Genomic DNA, 27,566 nt, shown 5'->3' on the forward strand with positions numbered 1-27,566 from the left:
TTGTCAGCTTTAACAGGTGGTTAATCAGAATTAATTCCCCTCTCACACACAGCAGCTCGCTGAGTTCATACTGGCCCAGAAATTGCTGGAAAAATTCAAGACGTTTCTTGCTGCCCCACGTTAATAGGGTGTTAAAAATTGCAGCAACTGGCAGCGAGGCTCAGATACAACCCGAGTTCCAATTGCCTGTAAATCGCTGGGAGATTTGTCTTGTCGAAACTGATTGACTCTCTGATAAGAGCTTGTATTGTGCACCAGATTTGCTGCATCAGTAAGAAACTATTCTCCAGGTATGGCCTCATGTTGTTTAATTGTAATACTTCACTCTTACACTCCAATCACTTTGGAACAAGTCAACACACCATTTGTCTTCTTGTTACTTGCTGTAAAGCGTCTGCATGTTAACTTTCTGTGGTTCCTGTGCAAGGATAAGAAAGGTCCCTCTGGCAGCAAACATTACCCTTCCCTCGACACTCAGAAAGTATTCTGCTTTTGTACTTTTATCCTGTGGATAAAAGTGGATAAATTCACACTTTGAATCACAGGGTCAGAATGGGCCATTTAGGACGGAGGTGAGGGGAACTGTCATCGCTGCGAGGGTGGTGAAGCTTTGGATTTCTCTATCCCAGGGAGCTGGGGATAATCAGTCAATGCGCATATTCACGATAGATTGGATTTTTGACACTGAGGGAATGAAGGAATATTTCAGGTTTAGGTTTATTGATCTATTAGTGTCACAAGTAGGCTTACATTCACACTGCAATGAAGTTACTGTGAAAATCCCCTACTCGCCACACTCCAGCGCCTGTTCAGGTACACTGAGGGAGAATTTAGCACGGACAATGCACCTAACCAGCACGTCTTTTGGACTGTGGGAGGAAGCTGGAGCAGCCGAAGGAAACCCACACAGTTACGGGGAGAACGCGCAGGCTCAACACAGACAGTGACCCAAGCCAGGAATCGAATCCGGGTCCCTGGCACTGTGAGACTGCAGAGCTAACCCACTATGTCACCGTGGATGTGGGGAAAGTGTGAGAAGGTGGAGTTGGGACAAATTAAATGTGATCTTTTTGAATGGCTCGAGGGGCCAAATGGCCTCCTCGGCTCCTACTTGTCATGGTCTTAATCTTGCCAAGCCATTTCGGGCTGGAAATTTATGATTCATCAAATGACCTGATTTTGGTCCTGACATAATAATCAGCCTCAACATCCGAATCTCCCTCCTCCAGCTATTGAGAGTGGTCTGCAAAATTTACTATTTTAAACCTTGTTTCTTACTTTTCCTTTCTGTCTTTTTCTTCTCTCATTCTCAACCCAATCCCTGTCATTACTCTTTTTCTAATATTTTGCCCCATTTCCTTCACCGCTGTTTCTCTATTTCTTTCCCACTCCTTAACTCTCAGTGGTCCCACCATTCCCGAAGCTGCCATTACCCTTACCACAAGGTGATCACCTCACACTGTCCACCTTCTCCCCGTGTCTGCATGGGTTTCCTCCGGGTGCTCCAGTTTCCTCCCACAGTCCGAAACACATGCTGGTTAGGTGCGTTGACAGTGCTAAATTCTCCCTCAGTGTACCCGAACAGGCGCCAGTGTGGCGACTAGGGGATTTTCACAGTAACTTCATTGCAGTGTTAATGTAAGCCTACTTGTGACACTAATAAATAAACTTAAACTTGAACAATTATGGAGCAAAACAGTCCTCCCCATCCTAGCTCAATTGTTAAGTTTAAGTCTGAGATAGACACATTTTTATTGAGCAGGGGTATCAAGGAATATGGGCCTAGGGCAGGTACATGGAGTTAGGCCACAGATCAACTATGATCTTATTGAATGGCAGAGCAGATGCGAGGGGCTGAATGGCCTCCTTCTGTTCCAACGTTCCTGGCAATCCCTCCCCTTTCCCAGAACGTCCCTCCCTTTACCCAGCCACTCTGTTTTCCCGTAAGTCCACCCCACTCTCTAAACAGCTGCACCCTACCCTCCAGCCAGCCCCTCTGCTTACAACCAGCCCCGCCCCTCTATCTAGCTCCTCCCCTTTCCCAATAAGCCCCAGCCCTACCCTCTAACCAGTCCCTCCCTTCTCAAACAAACCCTTCCTCTCCCCCTCTAACCACTTCACCCCCTTCCCAACAAGCCCCAGTCCGACTTTCTAACCGTTTGGTTCTATTAACCTGCGGAAGATGATTCACGTTTGTCACTGAAACCTGGATTCTGCAATGAAAACACTACGACATTCACCGAAACACCTGCTCAACACTTTCAGTCAAACAAATACACATCTTGGACTTGTCTTCAATAAATGTTTTTTGGTGATATAACGTCAGACCCAAATGCAAGACTTTGTGGAGTGTCAGGTTTGGTGAAATCAGCCTGTTTTAGATGGTATGTCCAGACTTCAACACAATCCCCTAATTGAGTGCACTGCCTCACACTTAGTAACTATATTAAAAATAATTCTCAACATTCTCAGGATTTCTCCTCAAACTGCCTCAAACCACACCAAGAACAGTATAGCTCATTCGGTAGGTCTCATGTCCCCCAGTCAGGAAGTTGTAAGTTCAAGTCCCGCTCCAGGCTTTGAGCAGATTATCTAGCTGGGCACTCACAATGTAACACTGAGGGACTGCTTTGCTGTCAGGGGTGCCAGCTTTTGGGCGAGATATTAAATGAGGGCCCCAGCATTCCATGATGGATATAAAATACCTAAAACCATTATGTTAGTAACATGAGGCAATTCTCCTGGTACTGGCTGCCATTTATCCCTCAGCGAATATCACCAAATTGGATAAATGTGACATTATATAATTTTGCTGTGGGATCTTGCTGTGCATATATTTGTTGCTGAGCAGGACAATAGTGACAACACTTCATTTAATCCATTGGCTGTGACACCTCTGGCTAAATAAAGACTCAATACTTCATAAAACTTATTTTGTTGTTTTGACAGGCAGTAAGAGGTTTTGAAAAATTCATTATTGGAATGTTGACATTACTGGTAAAGACTTAAATTTATTTCCTCTGCTTTCTCCCCATGGCCTGACAGATATTTCCCCCACAAGTATCCATCCAATTCCCTTGTAAAAGTTCCTGCTGAACCTGCTTTCATCGCCCTTTCAGGCAGCGACTTCCAGATCACAACAACTCGCTTGGTAAAAGGGTCTTCTCCCCATCTCTCCCTTTTCTCTTTTTTCTCAAATATCTTTTATCTACTTCCTCTGGTTACCAACCCTCCTGCACTGGGAACAGTCTCTCCTCATTTATCCCATCGAAACCCTTCATGATTTTGTTCTTTTATCCAAGGTGAACAATCCCAAAATCGCCACTTAATTCGCATATCATTACCATGAGCAACAGGGGGATGATGTCATCATGGCTTGCCCTCTGTGATTGGCTGCCAGTATTACTATGCCAACATTGACTGTCAGTCAGTCTTTCTCTGCCAACCTGCTCCATTGTCCCAATTCCAACCCATCAGAATCCCAATTCCATTCCTTGCAAAGACTGACTCTTGCTGAATTTATTGCAGTTATTCAATGTCCAGATGCCAACTCCAATTGGATGTATTCCAGGCAGGTTTCATTGCATTAGCTCCTTCTCAACGGCAGGAAGCCACAGCCCACCCACCACCGGACACCCGATGCAGTCATCCTGATTCTGCCCCACCCCCTTGAACCATGAGGCTATCAGACATAGGAGCTAAAGCAGGCCCTATCCGCCCTTGGCCTGCTCAATGCTCCAGTGAAGCCCAACTTAAACTTCAAGAACAAAACCTCATTGTCCAATTTGGCACATCGTGGCCTTCCGGACGCAACACAGAGTTCAACAACTTTAGGCTGTGAACTCTCTCCTGCACCTTGACCCCTTTTTAGTTTTCTTTGTTTGCCCAATACAAACTGCCCCTTCCCCACAGAGCCAGCTGTCACTTCTATAGTTTCGCTTTCACTGACCTTTGTTCTTTTATGAGCCCATTCTGCTATCTTACCTTTCTGCCACACCTTCTTTAGTCTTTAACACCACCACTAATCTTTGTCTTGTGTCCAAGACATCTTTATCAATCTCTCCTTAGCTCCCACCAATCTCTGATCTTCTAATCTGCTCCACCTTCCCCGCCCTCTCTCTCCAACTATAAAATGCATCACATTTCTCCCTCTCTTCAGCTTTGAAGGCAAGGTCACTCGGACTTGAAGCGTTAACTCTGTTCCTCTCTCCACAGTTGCTGCCAGACTCGCTGAGTTTACCCAGCATTTTCTGTTTTGGTTCAGAGTTGGTATTATAATGCAGTGTTATGGGGAGTGGGGGGGGGGTGCGGTGGGGGGGTTGCAGGGAGGGGGGGCGGTTATTGACATTGAGGTCAAACCTCAGTGTCAGAGCAGATCCTGTTTAACCAATACTGTGCCTCAACAGGAAGTAATTAATGCTGAGATTCAGCACTGAAAACACAAATGATTCCTTCCCCCGACACTGCTGTCTCTCTCTTACCTTGGTAAACATTGAATCACCCAGAGTAGTTAAAAATAGAACAATGAACAGTACAGCACAGGAACAGGCCCTTCAGCCAACCACATCCGTGCTGACACAGATGTCTCTCTAATCTAATATTTTCTTGCCTCTACGTGGTCCATATCTCTCTATTCCCTGCCTATTCATGGATCTATCCAGATCCCTCTTGAATGTTGTTGTAGAATCTGCTTCCACCACCTCCTCCGGCAGCGCGTTCCAGACATTCACCACCCTCTGTGTGAAAAACTTGCCCCTTACATCTCTTTTAAACTTTCCCCCTCTCACTCTCAGCCTATGTCCCCGACTACTTGACCCTTCGAAACTGGGAAAAAAAACTCTATCCACTCTATCCAAGCCTGTCATAATCTTGTAAACCTCTATCAGGTCCCCCCTCATCCTCTGACGCGCCAATGAAAACAATCCAAGTTTGTTCAACCTTTCTTCATAGTCCATATCCTCCAAACCAGGCAACATCCTGGTAAATCTCTTCTGCACCCTTTCCAATGCATCAACATCCTTCCGGTAGTGTGGCGACCAGAATTGTACACAATACTCCAAATGCGGCCTAACCAAAGTCTTATACAGCTGCAACATGATTTTCCAATTCCTATACTCAACACCCCAACAATGAAGGCCAGCATGCCATCGCCTTCTTGTCCACCTGAGTTCCACTTTCAGGGAACAAAGAACAAAGAACAGTACAGCACAGGAAACAGGCCCTTCGGCCCTCCAAGCCTGTGCCGCTCCTTGGTCCAACTAGACCAATCGTTTGTATCCCTCCATTCCCAGGCTGCTCATGTGACAGGAACTGTGGATCTGCACGCCTAGATCCCTCGATATGCTAATATTTCTAAGGGCTCTACCATTTACTGTTTACTTTCCTTCTGCAATAGACTTCCAAATCGCATCACCTCACATTTGTCCGGGTTAAATTCCATCTGCCCACGCCTCCAGCCGATTTATATTCTGCTGTAACCTATGACAATCGTCCTCACTATCTGCAACGCCTCCAATTTTTGTATCATTCAGATTAAACATTCAGATTAAATGCTGAATGAGTTAAATCTCAAAAAAAAATTGTACTTGCACAGTTACAGCTTGGATGCAGCAACCCTTAACATGGTAATGTCTTAAAGAAGCTTTCAGCTCAGCTTCCTCCTGCTGCTTGGAAGAATTGACTCTGATTGAAGACTCTCCACAATGGTAACACAGGGTCTTTAACCTTTGTTGATTAAATGCTTGTCACTGATCGAGCTCTAATGGGCCATTGTGTTTTGACGGAAGGGTGACGTGGAGATACTAATGCAGTGCCACATGCCAGAATACCAACACAGTGTGCTGCCCTGCGCCATGACACCAGCTAATGCTTCTCTACCTCTTGCCCATCGAACTCTCAATTTCAGATGGCAGCGAGTCACATGAGATATACCAAGAGGGCAGAGGGAGAAGGGGTACATCAGGTTACCATCCCTCAGCACTCAGTAGCTCTGGAGTGGCACTACAGAGGGACCTGGTTACTGGAAGACTTTGCTGTCTGCCAGAGGCGCAAAGGAGATGGTTCTAAAATGATGCAGCCATAAACTAATTATAATAAAAGCAAGAAATGAACTGTGTCTCAACTTTGCAAACATTGGCACAGGAAATATACAATTACAGTTTACCCATCGTACCAGAAAATCAATGGCTCACATTTGTAAAGAAATCATTTATATTTTTGGAGCCAGTGTTTTATTAAAAGATAATCCAATTCATACGTTTCTACTCGTCGTTCATGCTTCAAGCACACCCTAGTGTCAACTCAAAGCTCCATTAATCCGCTCTGAAAACCTCTAATATTGATACCAAGATGCAACACAGAAAACAAGATTTTGTGGCACTTGCAGCATCATAGAACACGTCAGTAATGGAACGTTGTTATTAGATATAACAGACCAGAGCTTACTGGAAGAAATAACTGCGTCTGAAGCAACTTTGTGGCAAGGAAGAGATAGCCCGGGAATTGCCCCAAGTTGCCTAGACGATTTACACTGCTCCATTAACTCTCCACTTTCCTTCCCCATGCGTTTCACACAGCTGTAACATTCTCACATCAATCGCCTGCGAAACCTAACAGAAAGTTAAGTCTAGAAATTATCAGTGCTTTTAACAACCTTTTAGCAACATGATCATTGTTAATGATTGCCAATCAACCTCTCTCGCCCAGAAAGGGAATTTTCTTTTCTTTCTTACTTTTCCATTCTGTCTCTGTTTTCCTTCTCTTTTAATCCAATCCTTTCTTTCCCAATCACTATTTATCCCAGATCCCCTGTTGCCTTTTCCGTGCCGTTTATTGGGAAAACCCATTTTTCAAACCTAAGCAAATCTAACTAACAGGATACGGCATGTGTATAAAATGTGCAAGAAGCTACTTAAGAGGGAAATCAAGAAGACATGAGGTTGCTTTGGCAGACAGAGTGAAGGAAAATCCAAAGAGCTTCTATAGGTATGTTAGGAGTAAAAGGATAGTGAGGGATAAAATTGGTCCTCTTGAAGACCAGAGTGGTAGACTGTGTATGGAACCAAAAGAGATGGGGGAGATACTAAATGGTTTTTTTGCATCCATATTTACTGAGGAAACAGGCATGGAGTCTACGGAAATAGGGCAAACAGGTAGGGAGGTCATGGAACCTTTACAGATTAAAGGGGAGGAGGTGCTTGCTGTTTTGAGGCAAATCAGAGTGGATAAATCCCCAGGACCGGACAGGGTATTCCCACGGACCTTGAGGGAAGCTAGTGATGAACTTGCAGGGGCCCTGGCAGACATATTTAAAATGTCAGTATTCATGGGGGAGGTGCCGGATGATTGGAGGGTGGCTCATGTTGTTCCGTTGTTTAAAAAAGGTTCCAAAAGAAATCCGGGAAATTATAGGCCAGTAAGTTTGACGTCGGTGGTGGGCAAGTTATTGGAAGGTGTGATAAGAGATAGGATCTACAAATATTTGGATAGACAGGGACTTATTAGGGAGAGTCAACATGGCTTTGTGCGTGGTAGGTCATGTTTGACCAATCTATTAGAGTTTTTTGAGGAGGTTACCAGGAAAGTGGATGAAGGGAAGGCGGTGGATGTTGTCTACCTGGATTTCAGCAAGGCCTTTGATAAGATCCCTCATGGGAGGTTAGTTAGGAAGGTTCAGTCGCTAGGTATACATGGGGAGGTAGTAAATTGGATTAGACACTGGCTCAATGGAAGAAGCCAGAGAGTGGTTGTGGAGGATTGCTTCTCTGAGTGGAGGCCTGTGACTAGTGGTGTGCCGCAGGGATCGGTGTTGGGTCCATTGTTGTTTGTCATTGATATCAATGATCTGGATGATAATATGGTAAATTGGATCAGCAAATTTGCTGATGATACAAAGATTGGAGGTGTAGTGGACAGTGAGGAAGGTTTTCAAAGCTTGCAGAGGGATCTGGACCAACTAGAAAAATGGGCTGAAAAATGGCAAATGGAATTTGCAGACAAGTGCAGACAAGTGTGAGATATTGCACTTTGGAAGGACAAACCAAAGTAGAACGTGCAGGGTAAATGGTAGGACTCTGAAGAGTGCAGTTGAACAGAGGGATCTGGGAATACAGGTACAGAATTCCCTAAAAGTGACGTCACAGGTGGATAGGGTCGTAAAGAGTGCCTTTGGTACATTGGCCTTTATAAATCGGAGTATCGAGTATAAAAGTTGGAGTGTTATGGTAAGGTTATATAAGGCATTGGTGAGGCCGAATTTAGAGTATTGTGTACAGTTTTGGTCACCTAGTTACAGGAAGGATGTAAATAAGGTTGAAAGAGTGCAGAGAAGGTTCACAAGGATGTTGCCAGGACTTGAGAAGCTGAGTTACAGAGAGAGATTGAATAGGTTGGGACTTTATTCCCTGGAGCGTAGAAGAATGAGGGGGATTTGATAGAGGTGTATAAGATTTTGGTGGGTATAGATAGAGTGAATGCAAGCAGGCTTTTTCCGCTGAGGCGAGGGGAGAAAATAATCAGAGGGCATGGGTTAAGGGTGAAAGGAGAAAAGTTTCAAGGGAATATTAGGGGGGCTTCTTCACAGAGAGTGGTGGGAGTGTGGAATGAGCTGCCGGATAAAGTAGTAAATGCGGGGTCACTTTTAACATTTAAGAAAAACTTGGACGGGTTTATGAATGAGAGGGGCGTGGAGGGATATGGTCCAAGTGCAGGTCAGTGGGACTAGGCAAAAAATGGTTTGGCACAGACAAGAAGGGCCAAAAGGCCTGTTTCTGAGCTGTAATTTTCTATGGTTCTATGCCTCACTCCAGCAAATTCCGACCCAACAACATGGTTATTCCCGTTGAAGATGCAGCCTGTTCTTTAGCTCTGCACACAGTTCTCATTGAGTATAACCATCAGTGACTGTGCACGAGAGGGAAAACAGGCTGAGTCTTCATGCGTGGGCTGGCATCTCCATAAACTATGACCTCTTCCACTCTTACTTTCCATTGCTCATTAACAGTGCAAATGATTTAATTGCAGTTTTTAGGTTGATTAGAAAGAGTTGATAGGGTCGATAGAAAGAGAAACTATTCCCTCTGGTCAGGAAATCCAAAATATGGGGCCGTAACCTTCAAATTAAAGGCAGGCCATTGAGCTGTGAAGTCTTACAACGGGTAGTTGAAATCTGGAACTCTCTTGCCAAAGCATCAATTGAAAATTTCAAAACTGTGATTGCGAGTTTGAGGGGTAAGGTTTGTGGATGGAATTAAGGTACAGATTAGCCATGAATGGCAGAACAATCATGAGAGGCTGAAAGGCCTCGTTTTGTTCTTACGGGAGAGGACAACAATATCATTCTTCTCGCGATGGGAAGCAAGGTGAAGAATAACAGCACCACTTGACGTGGTCATTCAGCAGATTGTGTTCCAGGTGTATAACAGGGGAAGAGTTTGTGTGGAGAAAGCCAAGCCCCCGGTTACAATCTGCTCATACACCATTGTCCAACTGCGTCTCCCAGAACCTACCCGCTGCTTCTCAGGATCCACAAACCTGATTCCAAAGTAGTCCTTTTCCAGCAGGTTCATGTGATGACAGAGGAGATCTATCAGATAGTGACCTTTAGCATCCCGCTGTCAAAAACAAGAACAAGTTCAACATGAGTTTCGTTCGCACTGAATTTACTCGTGCAGAAGCTTCACTTTTCACTTTGGGACAAGTGTAATTTATTCATAATTCTATCTTTATTTTCACACCAAAATCTGCTGGCGGGGGCTGGGGGGGGAATGGGTTGCTCGAGAGAAGGTATCGAACACTGATAAAGACACGGTGGCACAGTGGTTAGCACTGCTGCCTCACAGCGCCAGGGACTCAGGTTCAATTCCCGGCTTGGGTCACTGTCTGTGTGGAGTTTGCACGTTCTCCCCGTGTCTGCGTGGGTTTCCTCCGGGTGCTCCGGTTTCCTCTTACAGTCTGAAAGACGTGCTGGTTAGGTGCATCAGCCATGCTAAATTCTCCCTCAGTGTACCCAGACAGGCACCGGAGTGTGGCGACTAGGAGATTTTCACAGTACCTTCATTGCAGTGTTAATGTAAGCCTACTTGTGACTAATAAATAAACTTTAAACTTTACTTTAACGTCACTGTCTCCAATATGTTACTTTATCCAACGTAAACAATCATAGAACATAGAACAGTACAGCACAGGAACAGGCCCTTCGGCCCACGATGTTGTGCCGGACATGACGCCAAATTAAACTAATCCCTTCTGCCTGCCCTTGCTCCATATCCCTCTATTCCTATAGCATCTTACAATGCAGAAGGAGGCCATTCGGTCCATCCAGTCTGCACTGACCACAATCCCACCCAGGCCCTATCCCCATAACCCTTATTTAACCTAGCTCATCTCCCTAATACTTAGGGGCAATTTAGCATGGCCAATCCACAAATCTTCGGACTGTGGGAAGAAACCGGAGCACCCGGAGGAGACCCACACAGACACGGGAGAATGTGAAAACTCCACAGTCACCCAAGCCGGTAATTGAACCCGGGCCCCTGGCGCTGTGGGGCAGCAGTGCTAACCACTGGGCCACTGTGCCACCCTGTGGAGATGCCGGCGTTGGACCGGGGTGGGCATAGTAAGAAGTCTCCAACACCAGGTTAAAGTCCAACAGGCCTATTTGGAATCATGAGCTTTTGGAGTGCTGCCCCTTCATCAGTGTTGGACTTTAACCTGGTGTTGTGAGACTTCTTGCTATTCCTATAGAGGGAGAGGTTCTATCCGAGAAACACGCTAAACATGAAAGGTAGGAAAATCATCAGGCAGTTGGAAATATGAGATGGCAGGCTGGGAGTGACAGGATTCCAAAGGAATAGGTTGCTCTGTTTAAACCTCGGTTATCAAATATCTCGAAGGTTTCATTACCATCAACATGAATAACACATTCAACGTAATAACCTCACAATTCTTAGAATGTTGCATTAGATTTGACTGTAAAACAAAACATTGTGCCCCATTTACGTCATCTCTCCTTGATCAGCAAGGCAACAGGATGAGAGGCTGAAAAAGCCAAATCATTTGCGCTGCCACTAATGAGATCTGACTGGCAACCAAAGAGGGAGGAAAGCAGACAGATCAACGCAAACTCTGGATCTGGGTTTGATAAATGTTAAGGACAATTCCGCTCAAACTGACAACATTTGCTGGTTCAGTTGTCGGAGCTTTTCCGCACAAGTAAACTGTGCTGCAGGGAACCTGCCAACATTCTCTCTGTCGCTTCAATGCCAGGCCCATGGTCATTTGCTGAACACACTCTGACACACACGCTGCTACAAGCGGAGGGTAATAATAGGCGGCCTAGCTCAAGGGGAAAGCAAGAGTGCCCCGAGAGCTTGCCCAGTGTTTGTCCCCCTCTCACACGTCAGAGATGCTGGATGGAGCAATGAAACCTATCAGCAGACAGCAGCCACTTCCATTGTCACTTTCAACCTAGATTTCCGCAGCTGTAATGTTGCCAACTTATCATAACTCAACCTTTTACCCGAACAAAAGGAGATTTAAAATTCTTGTGAAGGTTGAAGCTATTCACCGGTGCATCCACACAACAATAAACTTGCATTTCTATAGCACCTTTATCATAATCACAATATCCCAAAGTGTTTCACAGAAGTGTTACCAAACAGGAGTTAATACTGAGCCACGTAGAGAGATATCAGAGACGGGTGACCACACCATGATCTGCAAGAAGGAGTAACTGGGGTGATCAGTAAGTTTGCGGACGACACAAAACTGGCAGGACTTGCAGATAGTGAGGAACATTGTCAGAGGCTACAGAAGGATATAGATAGGCTGGAAATTTGGGCAAGGAAATGGCAGATGGAGTTCAATCCTGATAAATGCGAAGTGATGCATTTTGGTGGGAATAATGTAGGGAGGAGCTACACGATAAATGGAAGAACCATAAAGGGTGTAGAGACGCAGAGGGACCTGGGTGTGCAAGTCCACAGATCTTTGAAGGTGACGTCACAGGTGGAGAAGGTGGTGAAGAAGGCATATGGCATGCTTGCCTTTATAGGACGGGGCATAGAGTATAAAAGTTGGGGTCTGATGTTGCAGATGTATAGAACGTTGGTTCGGCCGCATTTGGAATACTGCGTCCAGTTCTGGTCGCCACACTACCAGAAGGACGTGGAGGCTTTGGAGAGAGTACAGAGGAGGTTTACCAGGATGTTGCCTGGCATGGAGGGGCTTGGTTATGAGGAGAGATTGGGGAAACTGGGGTTGTTCTCCTTGGAAAGACGGAGGATGAGGGGAGACTTAATAGAGGTGTATAAAATTATGAAAGGCATAGATAGGGTGAACGGTGGGAAGCTTTTCCCCGGGTCGGTGGTGACGTTCACGAGGGGTCATAGGTTCAAGGTGAAGGGGGGGAGGTTTAACACAGATATCAGAAGGACATATTTCACACAGAGGGTCGTGGGGGCCTGGAATGTGTTGCCGGGCAAGGTGGTGGAGGCGGACACACTGGGAACGTTTAAGACTTATCTAGACAGCTATATGAACGGAGTGGGAATGGAGGGATACAAAAGAGTGATCTAGTTTGGACCAGGGAGCGGCGCGGGCTAATTGTTCCTGGTTTCTCGTTTCAAGGCTTCATTCTACGATCATCTTGCTGGTGCCAGTACAGAGTGAGACTGCGGATAGTTGGGAACCTGTCTCGGGGGCAGGGGATTCATATGGTGTTCGTGGAAGTGGAAATGACTAGGGTTGGGAAGCATTTTCCGATCGGGGCCATTGTGATCTCCTGGACTCGTTTCGATCGCCTCAGGGGGTCGGAGAGGAATTTCCCAGATTTTTTTTTCCCCATATTGGCCCTGGGGTTTTTCACTCTGGGTTTTCGCCTCTCCCTGGAGATCACATGGTCTGGAATGGGGGGGTGGGGGTAAGTTAATAGGTTGTAATGAACAAAGCATCGTAGCTGTGAGGGACAGCTCGGTGGATAGGATATTGGTATGTAGATAGGCTGGAAAATTGGGCGGGGATCCTGGATTCAGGATTCAATCCTGGACCGGGGAGCGGCGCGGGCTTGGAGGGCCGAAGGGCCTGTTCCTGTGCTGTATTGTTCTTTGTTCTTTGTTCTTTGTTGTTCTTTGTCAGAGAGGTCAGTTTAAGGAGTGCCTGAAAGAGGGAGAGGTTTAGGGAAGGAATTCCAGAGCCTAGGGCCTTTGGGCACATCCGCCAATGGGGGAACGATAAAGTAGGGAACTGCACTGATTATAACAATCTTTGTGGGAGAGTCCACAATTGTTTCACTAATTTGGAGAAAGATTCTGGACTCTAATGGGAGTGCCAACAAATATAGGGAAATGAGAAGAGATTTTGGGAGCATGTATCGCTCGTATGGAGAGCCAGTGCAGACATGAGGGGCCAAATGGCCTTCTTCTGCGTTGTAAGATTTCTATGATGGGTATTTAACAAGAATTGCATTCAGGCAGAGAGAATGCAGTAAAATGTCCCAAAGCCCTTCACAGGAGCATCACAAAGTTTGACACCAGAGTCACATGAGGAGGTATCTGACCAGGTCAAAGATGTACTTATGGATTGAACCCAGGTCATGAGTTTTTCCCCTTGCAATTGGTTCAAGTCAAATTGGTTCAACTTAAATTCTGCCCATATTTCAAATGTAGCTTCACAGGGTCACTCGCAGTGAAACCATGCAGAGATATTAACCCGTACCAGCTAGAGGATTAATGCAGTGTTGTTAGCCATAGAATTGGAAATCCAGATGTGGGTAGTTGCATAATTAACGAGGTAATAAAAAAATGATTAATAGACATTATGCAATCTCAATATTCATTTTCACATAGCGAGTGTGTGTGAAATTGAACCTCTTGGTGTACAGCGCAGTGTCTATATGGGGGAGATGATAAACAAGTGCTTTTGGAATACCACGTTGTTGGTTGTCAGTGGAAGAAATTGCACCTCTCGGAGTCATGGGTTTGAGTCTCACTCCAGGGTGGAGTATAAAATCCAGGCTGAGACTCGCAGTGCAATACTGAGGGAGTCCTACATTGTCTTTGGTACAAAACTGAGGTCCTGCCTGTCCTCTCTGGTGGAGCTAATATATCAAATGTCATTAATCTGGAAAGTCAGAGAGTTCTCCACAGGGTCCTCGCTGAATAGTTACCATTCAGTCAATATCAGTAAAACAAATGATCTGGTCACTATCGCGGTACTGTTTGCGTGGGATGTGTGTGTGCAAATTGGTGGCTGTATTTTGTGTATTACATGATTGCGGTGTATAGGACTATGAGGGGCATGGACAGACTGAGTAGAGAGCAGCTGTTCCCCTTGGTTGAGGGGGCAATCACTAGGGAGCAGAGTTTTAAGGTGAGGGGCAGGAGGTTCAAGAGGGGATCTGAGAAAAATCTTTTTCACTCAGAGGGTGGTGGGAATCTGGAATGCACTGCCTGGGAAGATAGTGGAGGCCGGAAACCTTACAACCTTTAAAAAGTGTTCAGATGAGCCCTTGAAATGTCCTAACACTCAAGGATATGGGACAAGTGCAGGAAAATGGGATTAGCGTGACTTTAGTGGTGGATATTGTTGGTGAAACTCAATGGGCCGAAGGTCCTTTTCTGCACCATATGACTCTATAACGGTGACTACACTTTACAAAGTATTTCATTGGTTGGAGAGTGTTTGGGGAAGTGCTGAAGTATAATAGACCTGCAGTTTCATTAACAGGTGCGGAAATATTTCCTAATATAGAGAAGATACACAAATTCTAGCAATAGACACTTAAAATGATCCCAATATTGATGTGAAGATTAAGGATTCATTATGCTGCTCGTGTCCCCTGGTTTACACTTCACACCTTCCCTGACAGACCACTTGCTCTTTCACCAAGGGCCCAGGCAGTAAATTGGATTTGATTGTGTCTACAGCTGGAATGACAAGTTCACACTGGAATGAAAGATCAGCTGTCAGTGCTGCACTGACTTTCACCATGTCCCTGCGATTTATGGCATGCAGACTACACGGCAGCAACTCTCCAACTGAAGACAAATAACCTTCAGCTAAATCTCCCATTTGCTTGAAGCACAAAATAAAAACAATCGCAGCGCGCAAGGGTTTTAAAACAGAAACATAGAAAACTGAGGGTGGAGGGACAAAGGGGTGGGGCAGATACCCCCCTCCCCCTCTCATAAAGCAGTGGGATCTTACTTTGCATTCTCCCAGGCCAGAGTTGCGGGGGAGGGGGGGGGGGGGAGAGGTCCTTGGGTGGTGGAAGCCCAGAGAGGTAATTTAAAATTTTACTGTAGCTTTTCCCATTGGTTCCAGAAAGTGCAGGTGCTGGGGCATGTCTTACCCTGTCCCCCACCTGCCTGTAACCACCCCCCGCTATGTCCCCCACAACCCCACAAACACCCAATCGCCTGCCCCCCCTCCCGACCACAGGAAATCCTTACCCCTCCCCAAATCCAAATTCCAACCAACTCCCACTTTCCTGACCATTCCCACAGCTCCCCACCTGTAGCTATCTGGCAACAATTCCCTGGACCCCACACTCCCCAGCCCCAGATGATCGGACGTGGGTGGGGAGGATGATGGGGGTGGGAGTGAGGGTGATGGTTGGGTGGGGTGGGGGGGGGGGGGGGGGGGGGGGGCGGGTGCGAGGTGCATTCCTGCTCATCCTGGCTACAATCAGCTCAGTATCTGTGGTGAACCATCGTTGGTTCCCACTAGGTAGTACTGAGCCAGGGTCTGGCCAGTACTACAAGTATGTATATATGTTGCTGTTGGGGTTAGGGTTGGGCTGTTACACCTGTATTATAGTTATTATGGTACATCCCAGTCGGGCTCCGCCTCCTGGGAGAGGTATAAAGGTCACTGCTCTGTCTGGGACCCCTCAGTCTGGGATCGTGTACTATACATGGTAGCTTCGTTGTAATAGTAAATAAAAGCCTTTATTTCCTTGAGCATCTCAAGCCTCGTGTGTGATAACGCGCATCAATTTTATTTACTATTACAACGAAGCTACCATGTATAGTACACGATCCCAGACTGAGGGGTCCCAGACAGAGCAGTGACCTTTATACCTCTCCCAGGAGGCGGAGCCCGACTGGGATGTACCATAATAACTATAATACAGGTGTAACAGCCCAACCCTAACCCCAACAGCAACAAGTAGAACAACCCATCCCTAACCCCAACAGCAACATATATACATACTCGTAGTACTGGCCAGACCCTGGCTCAGTACTACCTAGTGGGAACCAACGATGGTTCACCACAGTATCTTTTAGTTATTTCATGAGATGTGGGTGTCCCCGACGAGACCAGAATTTATTGCCCATCCCTAATTGCCCCTCGAGAAGGTGGTGGGTGAGCCGCCTTCTTCAACCCACAGGTAGGTACACCCACAGTGCTGTTAGGGAGGGAGTTCCAGGATTGTGACCCAGCGACAGTGAAGGAACGGTGATATATTTCCGTGTCAGGATTGGGTGTGGCTTGGAGGGGAACCTCCAGGTGATAACAGTCCCAAGCTAAACACTAAAGTTGTTGCTGAATGTTTTACTTTGAGGACCTCCAGTTTGATCACGGGGTTTCCCGAGGTTGATTGCAGGATCCCTCAGAACAAACCAATCCCACTGCAAGGACCCCGAGATCATCAAAAGGCAGCTTCCTTACACACACACACACACACACACACACACACACACACACACACACACACATACAAAGGACCTCATGCCTGTTTCCGACATGGACTCTTCACGCTGACATATATTTCCCTTTCCCAATATAGTGGTTCTGGCAGGAACTACGCGCCACCAACACTGGGAGTTTAGTAGGCTGATCAGTGCCTGAAAATGTTCATCACCAGGCCAGATTTCAGAGGCACAAATGTCTCAGTTCTCAGCCATAACAATAATCCAAACTGACAGCGTGAGATGAAGAAAAGGTCTTTAAGTCAGGATAACCAAATACTGCAATTTGCTCAAATCCATTCTGAGCCTTAATGTTGATTGAAGAATACGACAGGTTAGCACGTTAAAGGAAAGAAACAGGGCAGAGCTTGTGGAAAGTGATGTGTGGCCTCTCTCAAAACGAATGGGTTATTGATGTCTCCTGTGCACTTGGAATAGACCTCATTAAAATCAATTAGTATCACTGCAGCTTACCACACGTAGTGTGGTCCCTCCAAATCCAACATTCACATGCTTCAGTGCAGTGAATGAATTGTGTGCATCTCAGTTTCTTGCTCAGATTTTAGAAGGACAAAGGCAGCAGATACATGGGAACACCACCACCTGCAAGTTCCCCTCCGTCCTGATTTGGAAATATATCGGCCATTCCTTCGCAGTCGCTGGGTCAAAATCCTGGAATTCCCTCCCCAACGGCATTGTGGGTCAACCCACAGCACGTGGACTGCAGAGATTCAAGAAGGCAGCTCACCCACCACCTTCTCAAGGGGCAACTAGGGCTGGGCAATAAATGCTGGCCAGCCAGCGACGCCCATGTCCCACAATTGAATAAAAATTTTATCATCTGCTGTGAATCTGCACATAGCGACACCCTGCATTTAAAAAGCGCCTTTAACATTGGAAACTATCCCAAAGTGCGTCACAAGGGCATTATTGAACAAAATATTGCACCACAAAGGGCGATATGAGGAAACGTGACCCAAAGAGATGGGTTTACAGAAGTGTCTTAAAGGTGGAAAGAGATTTAGAGAAACAGGGAGGTTTAGGGAGGGATACCAGAGGTTGCAGCTTCGAAAGCTGAAGGCAAGGCCACCAATTAAAATTGGCAATACTCAAGAGGCCAGAATGAGAGGAGTGTGGCTATCACATACAGAGACTGGGATGAGAGAAGCCAGGGAGGGAGCTGGAAACAAGAATGAGAATGTGAAAACGGAGGCACTGCTAGATAAGAGCCCATGTGGGTCGCCAAGCACAGGCAGCGATGGGTGAAGGGCTCTCGTGCCAATTAAGAAGCAGAATTGTAGATGAGCTCAAGTTTTAGAGGAAGGAAGATGTGAGGTTGGCATGGACAGCACTGGAATAACCAAGTCTGAGGATAACAAAGGCATAGATGAGGCTTTCATTAGTTGAGGAGCTGGGACAGGGGCAGAGAGAGGATGTAAGAGAGATGGAAGAAGGCACAGAGATCATCCATCCCTCACTCCCTGGGCCCCGTTCCCTGTTACAGGACTCTGAACCACCATCCTTCCAACCCTCATCTTGCATTCCACATGAACCCCTGCCCCTCAATCGAGGAAACGTGCAACAGGAGGCAAACCAGCTTCTCATAAATAAAACAAGAGTTATTAAAACTCTTGAGGTTTCCAGCCTGATGTATTCTCTCCCGGTGCCGTCAGTTCCAAATGAATAACCATTAAAAGCTGATTTAATAGGGAGTAGTAAGATAGGGACTGACACAGTCTCATTCTCTTTATAGACAGTACAATATATATAACTGATCGCCCCCTCAATGGGGTTCAATCACCCGACAATCAACTGTGAACCAATCAGGAAAATCCATCACAAGGCTTTGAGTCCTGGTGATGCAGAAACTGTGAGCAAACCCGATTCAGCTCAAATTTCAAGATGTTTATTCATTATTTAAGTTACAGGATCGTTGTTTAGTCGACCAACTAAATAGCGGAGGATGGAAGCTTGGTGGTTTTGTGTTAGTGGCAGAACACAATTGGAGTCCATTCCAGGCCACAGTGCTAAACAACACTCGACCCAATAGATCTGCTGCAACAGGTTGTCGATGAGAATCATGGCACAGAAGAGGCCGTTTGGCCCACAAGTCCATGCCAGCTCTCTGCGAGAACAATTGAACAGACTACACTTCCCGCTGCCTCGGGAAAAGCAGCCAGTATAGTCAAGGACTCCATCCACCCCGGACATTCTCTCTGCCGCCTTCTTCCGTCGGGAGAAAGGTACAAATGTCTGAGGTTACGTACCAACCGACTCAAGAACAGCTTCTTCCCTGCTGCCATCAGATTTTTGGATGGACCTACCTTATATTAAGTTGATCTTTCTCTACACCCTAGCTATGACTGTAACATTAGATTCTGCACTCTTTCCTTTCCTTCTCTATGAACGGTATGCTTTGTCTGTACGGCATGCAAGAAACAATATTTTACACTGTATACTAATACATGTGACAATAATAAATCAAATATCAAATCAAATCAATTTAGCCCATCCCATTGCCCTGTCCTTTCCGCCTAAGATGTGAAGCAAATAAAGATTGGCATTGCGATGCCACTGGGGAATTTCTATTGTTTCCAACATGCCTGTCAATTTATCACTTTTCTCAAATGGTAAAGCAGCATTTTTTGAAATAACATTACATCCAATAGCTTTGCTTTGATGTTCGATCCTGCAAAATAGCCAGGTGAACATTCTTTGTGGATCTCAGTCAATGTTTTTTCCGTATATTTCCTCCTCTCATCTTTGAATTAGAAGGTTGGACATTCAAGCTCTGGGACATGTGCGGTTGGTTCAGGATAAGACTTGGGTACTGCACTGAGGGAGTGCAGCACTGTCACAGGTGACCTACTCCAGATGGGGAGTCAAACTGAAGCCTATTAGGCAATTGTGGAGAATCTTAAAGACCTCACGCTGCATCTGAAGGAGAGTCTGGAGTTTTCCCAGTGCCCAAGTTAACATTTTTCTTTCAACGAACACCACCAGAAACGGGCGGCACGGTGGCACAGTGGTTTGCATTGCTGCCTCACAGCGCCAGGGACCTGGGCTCGATTCTCGGCTTGGGTCACTGTCTGTGTGGAGTTTGCACATTCTCCACACGTCTGCGTGGCTTTCCTCCGGGTGCTCCGGTTTCCTCCCACAGTCCAAAGACGTGCAGGTTAGGTTGATTGGCCATGCTAAATTAACCCTTAGTGTGCCTGGATGTGATAGGCTAGAGGGATTAGCAGGGTAGCTAAGCGGGATAGGATTTGGGTGGGATTGGTGTCGGTGCAGACTCGATGGGCCGAATGGCCTCCTTCTGCACTGTGGAGATTCTAGATTCTATTTCTAAACAGATCAGATTATTTTGATGCAGGTTGTGGGATCTTGCTGTGTACAAATAGCTGCTGAACATCAGCTATATCATTTCATAGAGTGGTACATCACAGAACTAGGCCATTCTGCCAACTAGCCCTGTGCCACCTCTTTGAAAGAACTTTCCAACTTAGTCCCAGATCTGGGGGTTTTTCCCATGGCCTTGAAAGTTATTACAGAATCTTAATTTCAAAGAATTTCTTTGCACGGGAAATACTCAGAGCTGTTCCTGAGAACAGGGTAACTGTTGTACATTTCAGTGGCCAATGAGAAATGTTCTTCTGGGTTGAGTGCTGCCAGTCACTCATAGAAATCATAGAAACCCTACAGTACAGAAAGAGGCCATTCGACCCATCGAATCTGCACCGACCACAATCCCACCCAGGCCCTACCCCCATATCCCTACATATTTTACCCGCTAATCCCTCTAATCAACACATCCCAGGACACTAAGGGGCAATTTTTTAGCATGGCCAATCAACCTAACCCGCACATCTTTGGATTGTGGGAGGAAACCGGAGCACCCGGAGGAAACCCACGCAGACACGAGGAGAATGTGCAAACTCCACACAGACAGTGACCCAAGCCGGGAATCGAACCCAGGTCCCTGGAGCTGTGAAGCAGCAGTGCTAACCACTGCGCTACCGTGCCGCTCCTATTGGGTAAGGGGATCAAGGCAGGGAAATCGATTCCAGATGCAAATCAGATCATGATCAAATTAAAGGACAGTATAGGCTCGAGGGGCTGAATGCTCTCCCCTGACTCCAATGTTTCTACATAGCCAGGACTGTCTGTTCCGCCTCACCTATGGAGAGTGGCAGCTTATTGGAATGTGACATTCAAATTGCCAATTCTAATTGAATGTCTCATCATTTGACTTCCAATTGCCCCATTCAGTCAAACATCTCGCCAATATTTTATAACTAATTATCAATATTTTTATGACATGTCTCCGATTTATTTTCCTCCCCAGGTTTTTGCATCCAGCAGCATCCTGGAGATTTTTGATTTCTAGAAACTCCAGGACAGTTTATTTTTCTTTATTCTTTTAAGGGATGTGGGCATTGCTGACTAGACTAGCATTTATTGCCCATCCCTAATTGCCCTTCAGAAACCGCTACAGTCCGTGTGGTGTAGGTAAGGAGGGAGTTTCAGGATTTTGACCCAACAACGGTGAAGGAACAGCGATATATTTCCAAGTCAGGATGGTGAGGGCCTTGCAGGTGGCGGTATTCCCATGTGTCTGATGCCCTTGTCGTTCCAAGTGGTAGAATGTGTGGTTTGGAAGGTGCTGTCGCAGGTGAGTTGCTGCAGTGCATCTTGTAATTGGCACACACCGCTGCCAACGTTCGCCAGTGGTGCGAAAGTAGATGCCTGGGGTGGTGAATGGGGCGCCAGTCAAGAGAGCTGCATTGTCCTGGGTAGTGTTGGTTTTTTGGGTGTTGTTGGAGGGTTGGCAACTTGAGCCTGACCCATCGCAAGGTATCACCTTGAGAGGGTGAGCATTTAACAAATAAATCCAACAAAGAAGACTGGTAGATAAAATCAAAAATGGAAAAGGAGGAGCTATGAGCTGAAGGCAGCTCTGGGACAGTGTTTACACAACCACAGTTTTGAATTTGATAAAGCATTGGTCTTTAACTTGCAAGTTTGACTGGGAGATTAATAAATGGGTGGAGAGAGCATTGTTTCCTGGACTCCCGGTGGGAAGCAGCATAACTCTTTATAAAGCAGCTATCAGATCTTTGATGGTATCCATCCGTAAAGCAGCTGGATATATTATTCTGCAGTGAGAGCTCACACACTGGGAATGAGAAGATTAATCTCCTGGACCCTACTGCCAGAAAAATAATCACAGGGGCATGAAAGCAAAGTGTGTTTCTTTCAATTACTTTGAAGATTTTTTTAAATAGTTGTAAAATTATTGGAGATGGGAACAAAATGGATGTTTAACTAGGCTGGGCAGTGAGAGGTGGTAACACGATCAGGTCCTGTTTAATCAATGTCACTCCAGTTCCAGCTGTAACTGTTTGGTTCTTATGTAGCTGATGTGGGACATTTTATGAAATTCCTGTGATCTCCGGGTGCCGATTGTATCCCCAAGCATGCACTGTTTGAACAGGAAATCTACACTCATGATCATAGAATCCCTGCAGTGCAGAAGGAGGCCATTCGGCCCATCGAGTCTGCACTGACAACAATCCTACCTAGGCCCTATCCTACAACCCCACATATTTACCTTGCTAATCCCTCTAACCTACACATCCTGGTACACTAAGGAGCTATTTAGCATGGCCAATCAACCTAACCCGCACACCTTTGGACTGTGGGAGGAAACCTGAGCATCCGGAAAAAACCCACGCAGACACGGGGAGAACGTGCAAACTCCACATAGACAGTGGCCCAAGCCGGGAATCGAACCCGGGTCCTTGGTGTTGTGAAGCAGCAGTGCTATCCACTGTGCCACCATGATCTATTTTTCTGATTCCACTCCGTTTAAGGTCTTAATGTCTTAATGTCACAAACAAGTTTCCTGATGGCAATTCGAAGCTCGCTGCTGTGTGGTAAAAACTGACGGCACAAAGGCGCCGTCCTCTGCCGCTGATCAATTTCACACAATTGAAATTCTTGAGGATTTGTTTGCACATTTCAGCAGTTGCTCTCCATTGATAGAATGATCATCTCAGAATCAGAATGTTGTGTGTCCAGGCTAGGATGCTGCCCCGCGGGACTTGATGGTTTGAGTTAGAAGGAGAGGCTGGATAGACCAGGGCTTTTTTTCCCCGGAACGTAGGAGGCTGAGGGGTGATCTTATAGAGGTCTATAAAATAATGAGGGGCATAGATCAGCTAGATAGTCAATATCTTTTCCCAAAGGTAGGGGAGTCTAAAACTAGAGGGCATAGGTTTAAGGTGAGAGGGGAGAAATATAAAAGGATCCATAGGGGCATCTTTTTCACACAGAGGGTGGTGAGTGTCTGGAACAAGCTGCCAGAGGTAGAAGTAGAGGCAGGTACAATTTTGTTTTTTAAAAAGCATTTAGACAGTTACATGGGTAAGATGGGTATAGAGGGATATGGGTCAAACGTGGGCAATTGGGACTAGCTTAAAAACTGGGCAGCATGGACAAGTTGGGCCGAAGGGCCCATTTCCATGCTATAAACCTCTATGACTCTATGACTGGCACTCCCAGTGCTGCATTGAGGGACTGCCACACTGCCAGAGGTGCCGTCTTTCAGATAAGATATTAGCCCAGTGCTCCGGCTGCCTAAACGATCGCATGACGCTGTTTAAAAGTAGAGCAGGGAAGTGTCTGCCCCCCTCCCCTTCTCCGTGCCCTACCCTCCCCCAACTAACATCAGCAAAAACAGATTAGCTGGTCATTCATCTCATTGTGGGATCTTATTGTGTACAAATGAATACTGCCACTGTCCCAACATTACAACAGTGAACACACGTCATAATCATGGCATGCTCTGGGACATCCTGAGGTTGTGAAAGGTGTTATGCAAATGCAAGTTCTTTCTTAGCTATGAAGTGGAAGGGTATGGGATGTGTTCCAAAGTGTAGCTATCCCTATCCCCATACGTTCAATATACCAGGACATTGGAACTGAAATGGAGATTCTCAGAGAATCACAACGCGATTGATGAGGGTAGGGCAGTGGATGTTGTCTACATGGACTTCAGTAAGGCCTTTGACAAGGTCCCTCATGGCAGACTGGTGCAGAAGGTGAAGTCGCTTGGGATCAGAGGTGAGCTGGAAAGGTGGATACAGAACTGGCTCGTTCATAGAAGACAGAGGGTAGCAGTGGAAGGGTGTGTTTCTGAATGGAGGGCTGTGACAAGTGCCGTTCCTCAGGGATCAGTGCTGGGGCTGTTGATGTTTGTAATATATATATATAAATGATTTGGAGGAAAATGTAACTGGTTTGATTAGCAAGTTTGCGGATGACACAAAGGTTGGTGGATTTGCAGATAGCGGATGAGGACCATCAGAGGATACAGCAGGATATAGATCAGTTGGAGACTTGGGCGGAGAGATGGCAGATGGAGTTTAATCCGGACAAATGTGAGGTAATGCATTTCGGAAGATCTAATAAAGATAGGAAACATACAGTAAAATGGCAGAACCCTTAAGAGTACTGATGGGGGGAATCTGGGTGTACAGGTACACAGGTCACTGAAAATGGCAACGCAGCTGGAAGAGATAGTCAAGAAGGCATATGGCATGCTTGCCTTCATCAGCCGGGGCATTGAGTTTAAAAATTGGCAAAATTGTTGCAGCTTGACAGAACCAAGTTAGACCGCACTTGGAATATCATGTTCAATTCTGGTTATCACACTACCAGAAGGATGTGGCGGCTTTGGAGTTGGTACAGAAAAGATTTATCAGGATGTTGCCTGGAATGGAGGGCATTAGCTATGAGGAGAGGTTGGAGAAACTTGGTTTGTTCTCACTGGAACGACGGAGGTTGAGGGGCGATCTGATAGAAATCTACAAGATTATGAGGGGCACGGACAGAGTGGACAGTCAGAAGCTTTTTCCAAGCGTAGAAGAGTCAACTACTAGGGGGCATAGGTTTAAGGTGCGAGGGGCAAGGTTTAAAGGAGATGTATGAGGCAGGTTTTTTACACAGAGGGTGGTGGGTGCCTAGAACTCGCTGCCGGGGGAGGCTGTGGAAGCAGATACGATATTGAGTTTTAAGGGGCGTCTTGAAAGGAACATGAATAGGATGGGAATGGAGGGATATGGTCCCCGGAAGGGTAGGGGGTTTTAGTTCAGTCGGGCAGCATGGTCGGTGGAGGCTTGGAGGCCCGAAGGGCCTGTTCCTGTGCTGTAATGTTCTTTGCTTCAACAAATGTGTATAAACGGCGGCTGCTTCTCTCTCAGGGATACAGAAAATGTTGCCTTAATCATCATTTCATTACCTCCAACTGTCTATAATTCCTTATTTAATTAATGCTCCTTCTGCAGACTTTGATTCGAGTATGTTCTGTTGATGAGTTTGCTTTGGAGAATTCCAAACAGGGGCAGCAATATCCGAGATTCCGGATCAGATTGAAGTGAAGCTTTGTAACAGACAGAAGATTAACAGCCCTTGCTCGAGGATTATCTGCGGCTGTTCCGTTGAACTCGGTTTATGTTCAGGTTTGGTTAAGTATTTAGAAGTTGGACATTACATCACGGGCTTGAGGGATGCTGTTCAACCATGAGGGCAGATTGCCACCTGGCTCAATCTAGTCTTCATCCGGGTAAGGAGTCTGCTGATAGCAATCAGGAGAGAGACCGGGATGACTTTCAGAGGGAAACTGAGAAGACCATCCCAGCACTGAGATTCTGCTGTACCTTGCTCAGTATAGAGTCATACAGTGCAGAAAAGACCATTCAGCCCATCAGCTCTGTACCAACAATATCTACCACTAAAGGTGCACTAATCCCACTTTCCAGCACAGTGGCACAGTGGTTGGCACTGCTGCCTCACACCGCCAGGGACCTGGGTTCAATTCCAGCCTCGGGTCACTGCCTGTGTGGAGTTTGCACGTTCTCCCCGTGTCTGCATGGGCTTCCTCCGGGTGCTCCGGTTTCCTCCCACAGTCTGAAAGATGTGCGGGTTAGGTTGATTGGCCATGCGAAATTGACCCTAGTGTCAGGTGGATTAGCAGGGTAAACATGTGAGGTTACAGGAATAGGGCCTGGGTGGGACTGTGGTCGGTGCAGACTCGATGGGCCGAATGGCCTCCTTCTGCTTTGTAGGGATTCTATGGTTCTGTGATTCAGCTCTTGTCCTATATCCTTGAATGTTAGGATATTGCCAAGGGCTCATCCAAAATATTTTTGAAAGGTTGTAAGGTTTCCGGCCTCCACTATCTTCCGAGGCAGCGCATTCCAGATTCCCACAACCCTCTGAGTGAAAAAGATTTTTCTCAAATGTTCTCCGAATCTCCTGCTCCTCACCCTAAAACACTGCCCCCTCGTGACTGACCCCTCAACCAAGAGGAACAGCTGCTCCCTACTCACCCTGCCCTTACCCCTCATAACCTTATACACCTCAATCATGTCCCCCCTCAGCCTTCTCTGCTCTAAAGAAAACAATCCAAGCCTATCCAGTCTCTCGTCATAGCTCAAATGCTCCATCCCAGGCAACATCCTGGTGAATCTCCACTGTACCCACTCTAGGACTATCACATCCTTCCTATAGCGAGGTGAGCAGAACTGCGCACAGTACTCTAGCTGTGGCCTTCCAACAGTCTGAATGGCCTCAACGTAACCTCCTTGTTCTTATGCTCTACGCCGTAACTGATACCCTATTCACCTGCTCTGCCACCTTAAGGGATCTGTGAATAATTACCCCAAGATCCATCTGTTCCTCTGAGCTTTCTGCCATTCATTAAATACTCCCTCATCTTGTTGCTTCTTCCAAAGTGCATCATTTTACACTTATCGGAGTTAAAAACCATCTGCCACAGCTCTGTCCATCTGACCAACCCACCTATAGCTTCCTGGTACGGTTGAAGACTCCACAAACATCCCACAGGGAGCTTTGACAGGCTCTGACTGGTTTTATTGTTCATGCGGAAGACAATATCCAAAAAATAATTACAAACATAAAAGATGTCGAAGTACGTGGGATGTCAGGCTTAATGTGGATTCATTTTATGTGATGTGAAGTGACATTGCAGAGGACAACAAACTGAACTCGAGAGCTATTCTGCACCAAGACCAACAGGAATATTTGCTGAATGGCTAAAGATTAGGGCCTCCCCGACCCTCCCCCCCGACTCCCCCCAGACTCTCCCCCACCCCACCCCGGTGGGATTTAGTCAGGGATGGGGGAGGGGGTGAAATTGCAGGGACGGGATTCCCTCTGGGTTCGCACCTGTCCCAAACACAGTGATTTTACGCTGGGACAGGTAAGGCCTTGATTTGGAAGACTGCCCTTACCCCAGTCAAGGCCCTTAAGTGACCAATTCATGGCCATTTCCCACCAGGCCTCAATGTCTAGGCTGATGGGAACACTGAACCTCCGCGGGGGAAGGCCAGAAAAAAATCAAAGTTAAGTCTTGGGTGGAAAGGAGGTGCGGGGGTGGGGGGGGGGGGGGTCGCTGTGAGGGCACCTCCATCAGAAGCCCCTCCTGACTGGGTGGGGGGCCCTCTCCTTAAAGCCCAGTTACTGCCAGACCTCCCTCTGCCATCAGCCTCTCTCCTAGATCACCCCTCTCACAAACCACCTGACCTTTCTGTGGTAAACCACTGTTATCTGTAGTGGTTAACCACTGTAGTTAGAATTTCCCAGTATATGTATATGGGGCACATCCCTGTCGGTTCCGCCCAAGTCTCCTCCCCCTGGTCCTGGTATAAAGGCGGTGGCTCCTCCCCCTTGCCTTCAGTACAGACCAGATCACCGACAGGGATGGCTCCAAGTTCTTGCTAATAAAAGCCTATTTGTCTTGCTCACAACTAGTCTTGACTCGATTGATAGTGCATCACTTTGCCTTCTCCC

General features: G+C 46.5%; 1 protein-coding gene across 1 annotated transcript in view; it reads right to left on the reverse strand.

Annotated features, from left to right (window-relative positions):
• The window catches only part of frmd5a (FERM domain containing 5a), a 258,483-nt gene that overhangs the window by 87,890 nt on the left and 143,027 nt on the right, over positions 1 to 27,566 (reverse strand). The window contains exon 2 of the mRNA XM_078241189.1: positions 9,507 to 9,611. Coding sequence (XP_078097315.1) covers positions 9,507 to 9,611 — 105 coding nt within the window. The remainder of the gene's footprint in view (positions 1 to 9,506; positions 9,612 to 27,566) is intronic.

Source organism: Mustelus asterias, chromosome 24, assembly GCF_964213995.1.
Source record: "Mustelus asterias chromosome 24, sMusAst1.hap1.1, whole genome shotgun sequence".
NCBI lineage: Eukaryota > Metazoa > Chordata > Chondrichthyes > Carcharhiniformes > Triakidae > Mustelus > Mustelus asterias.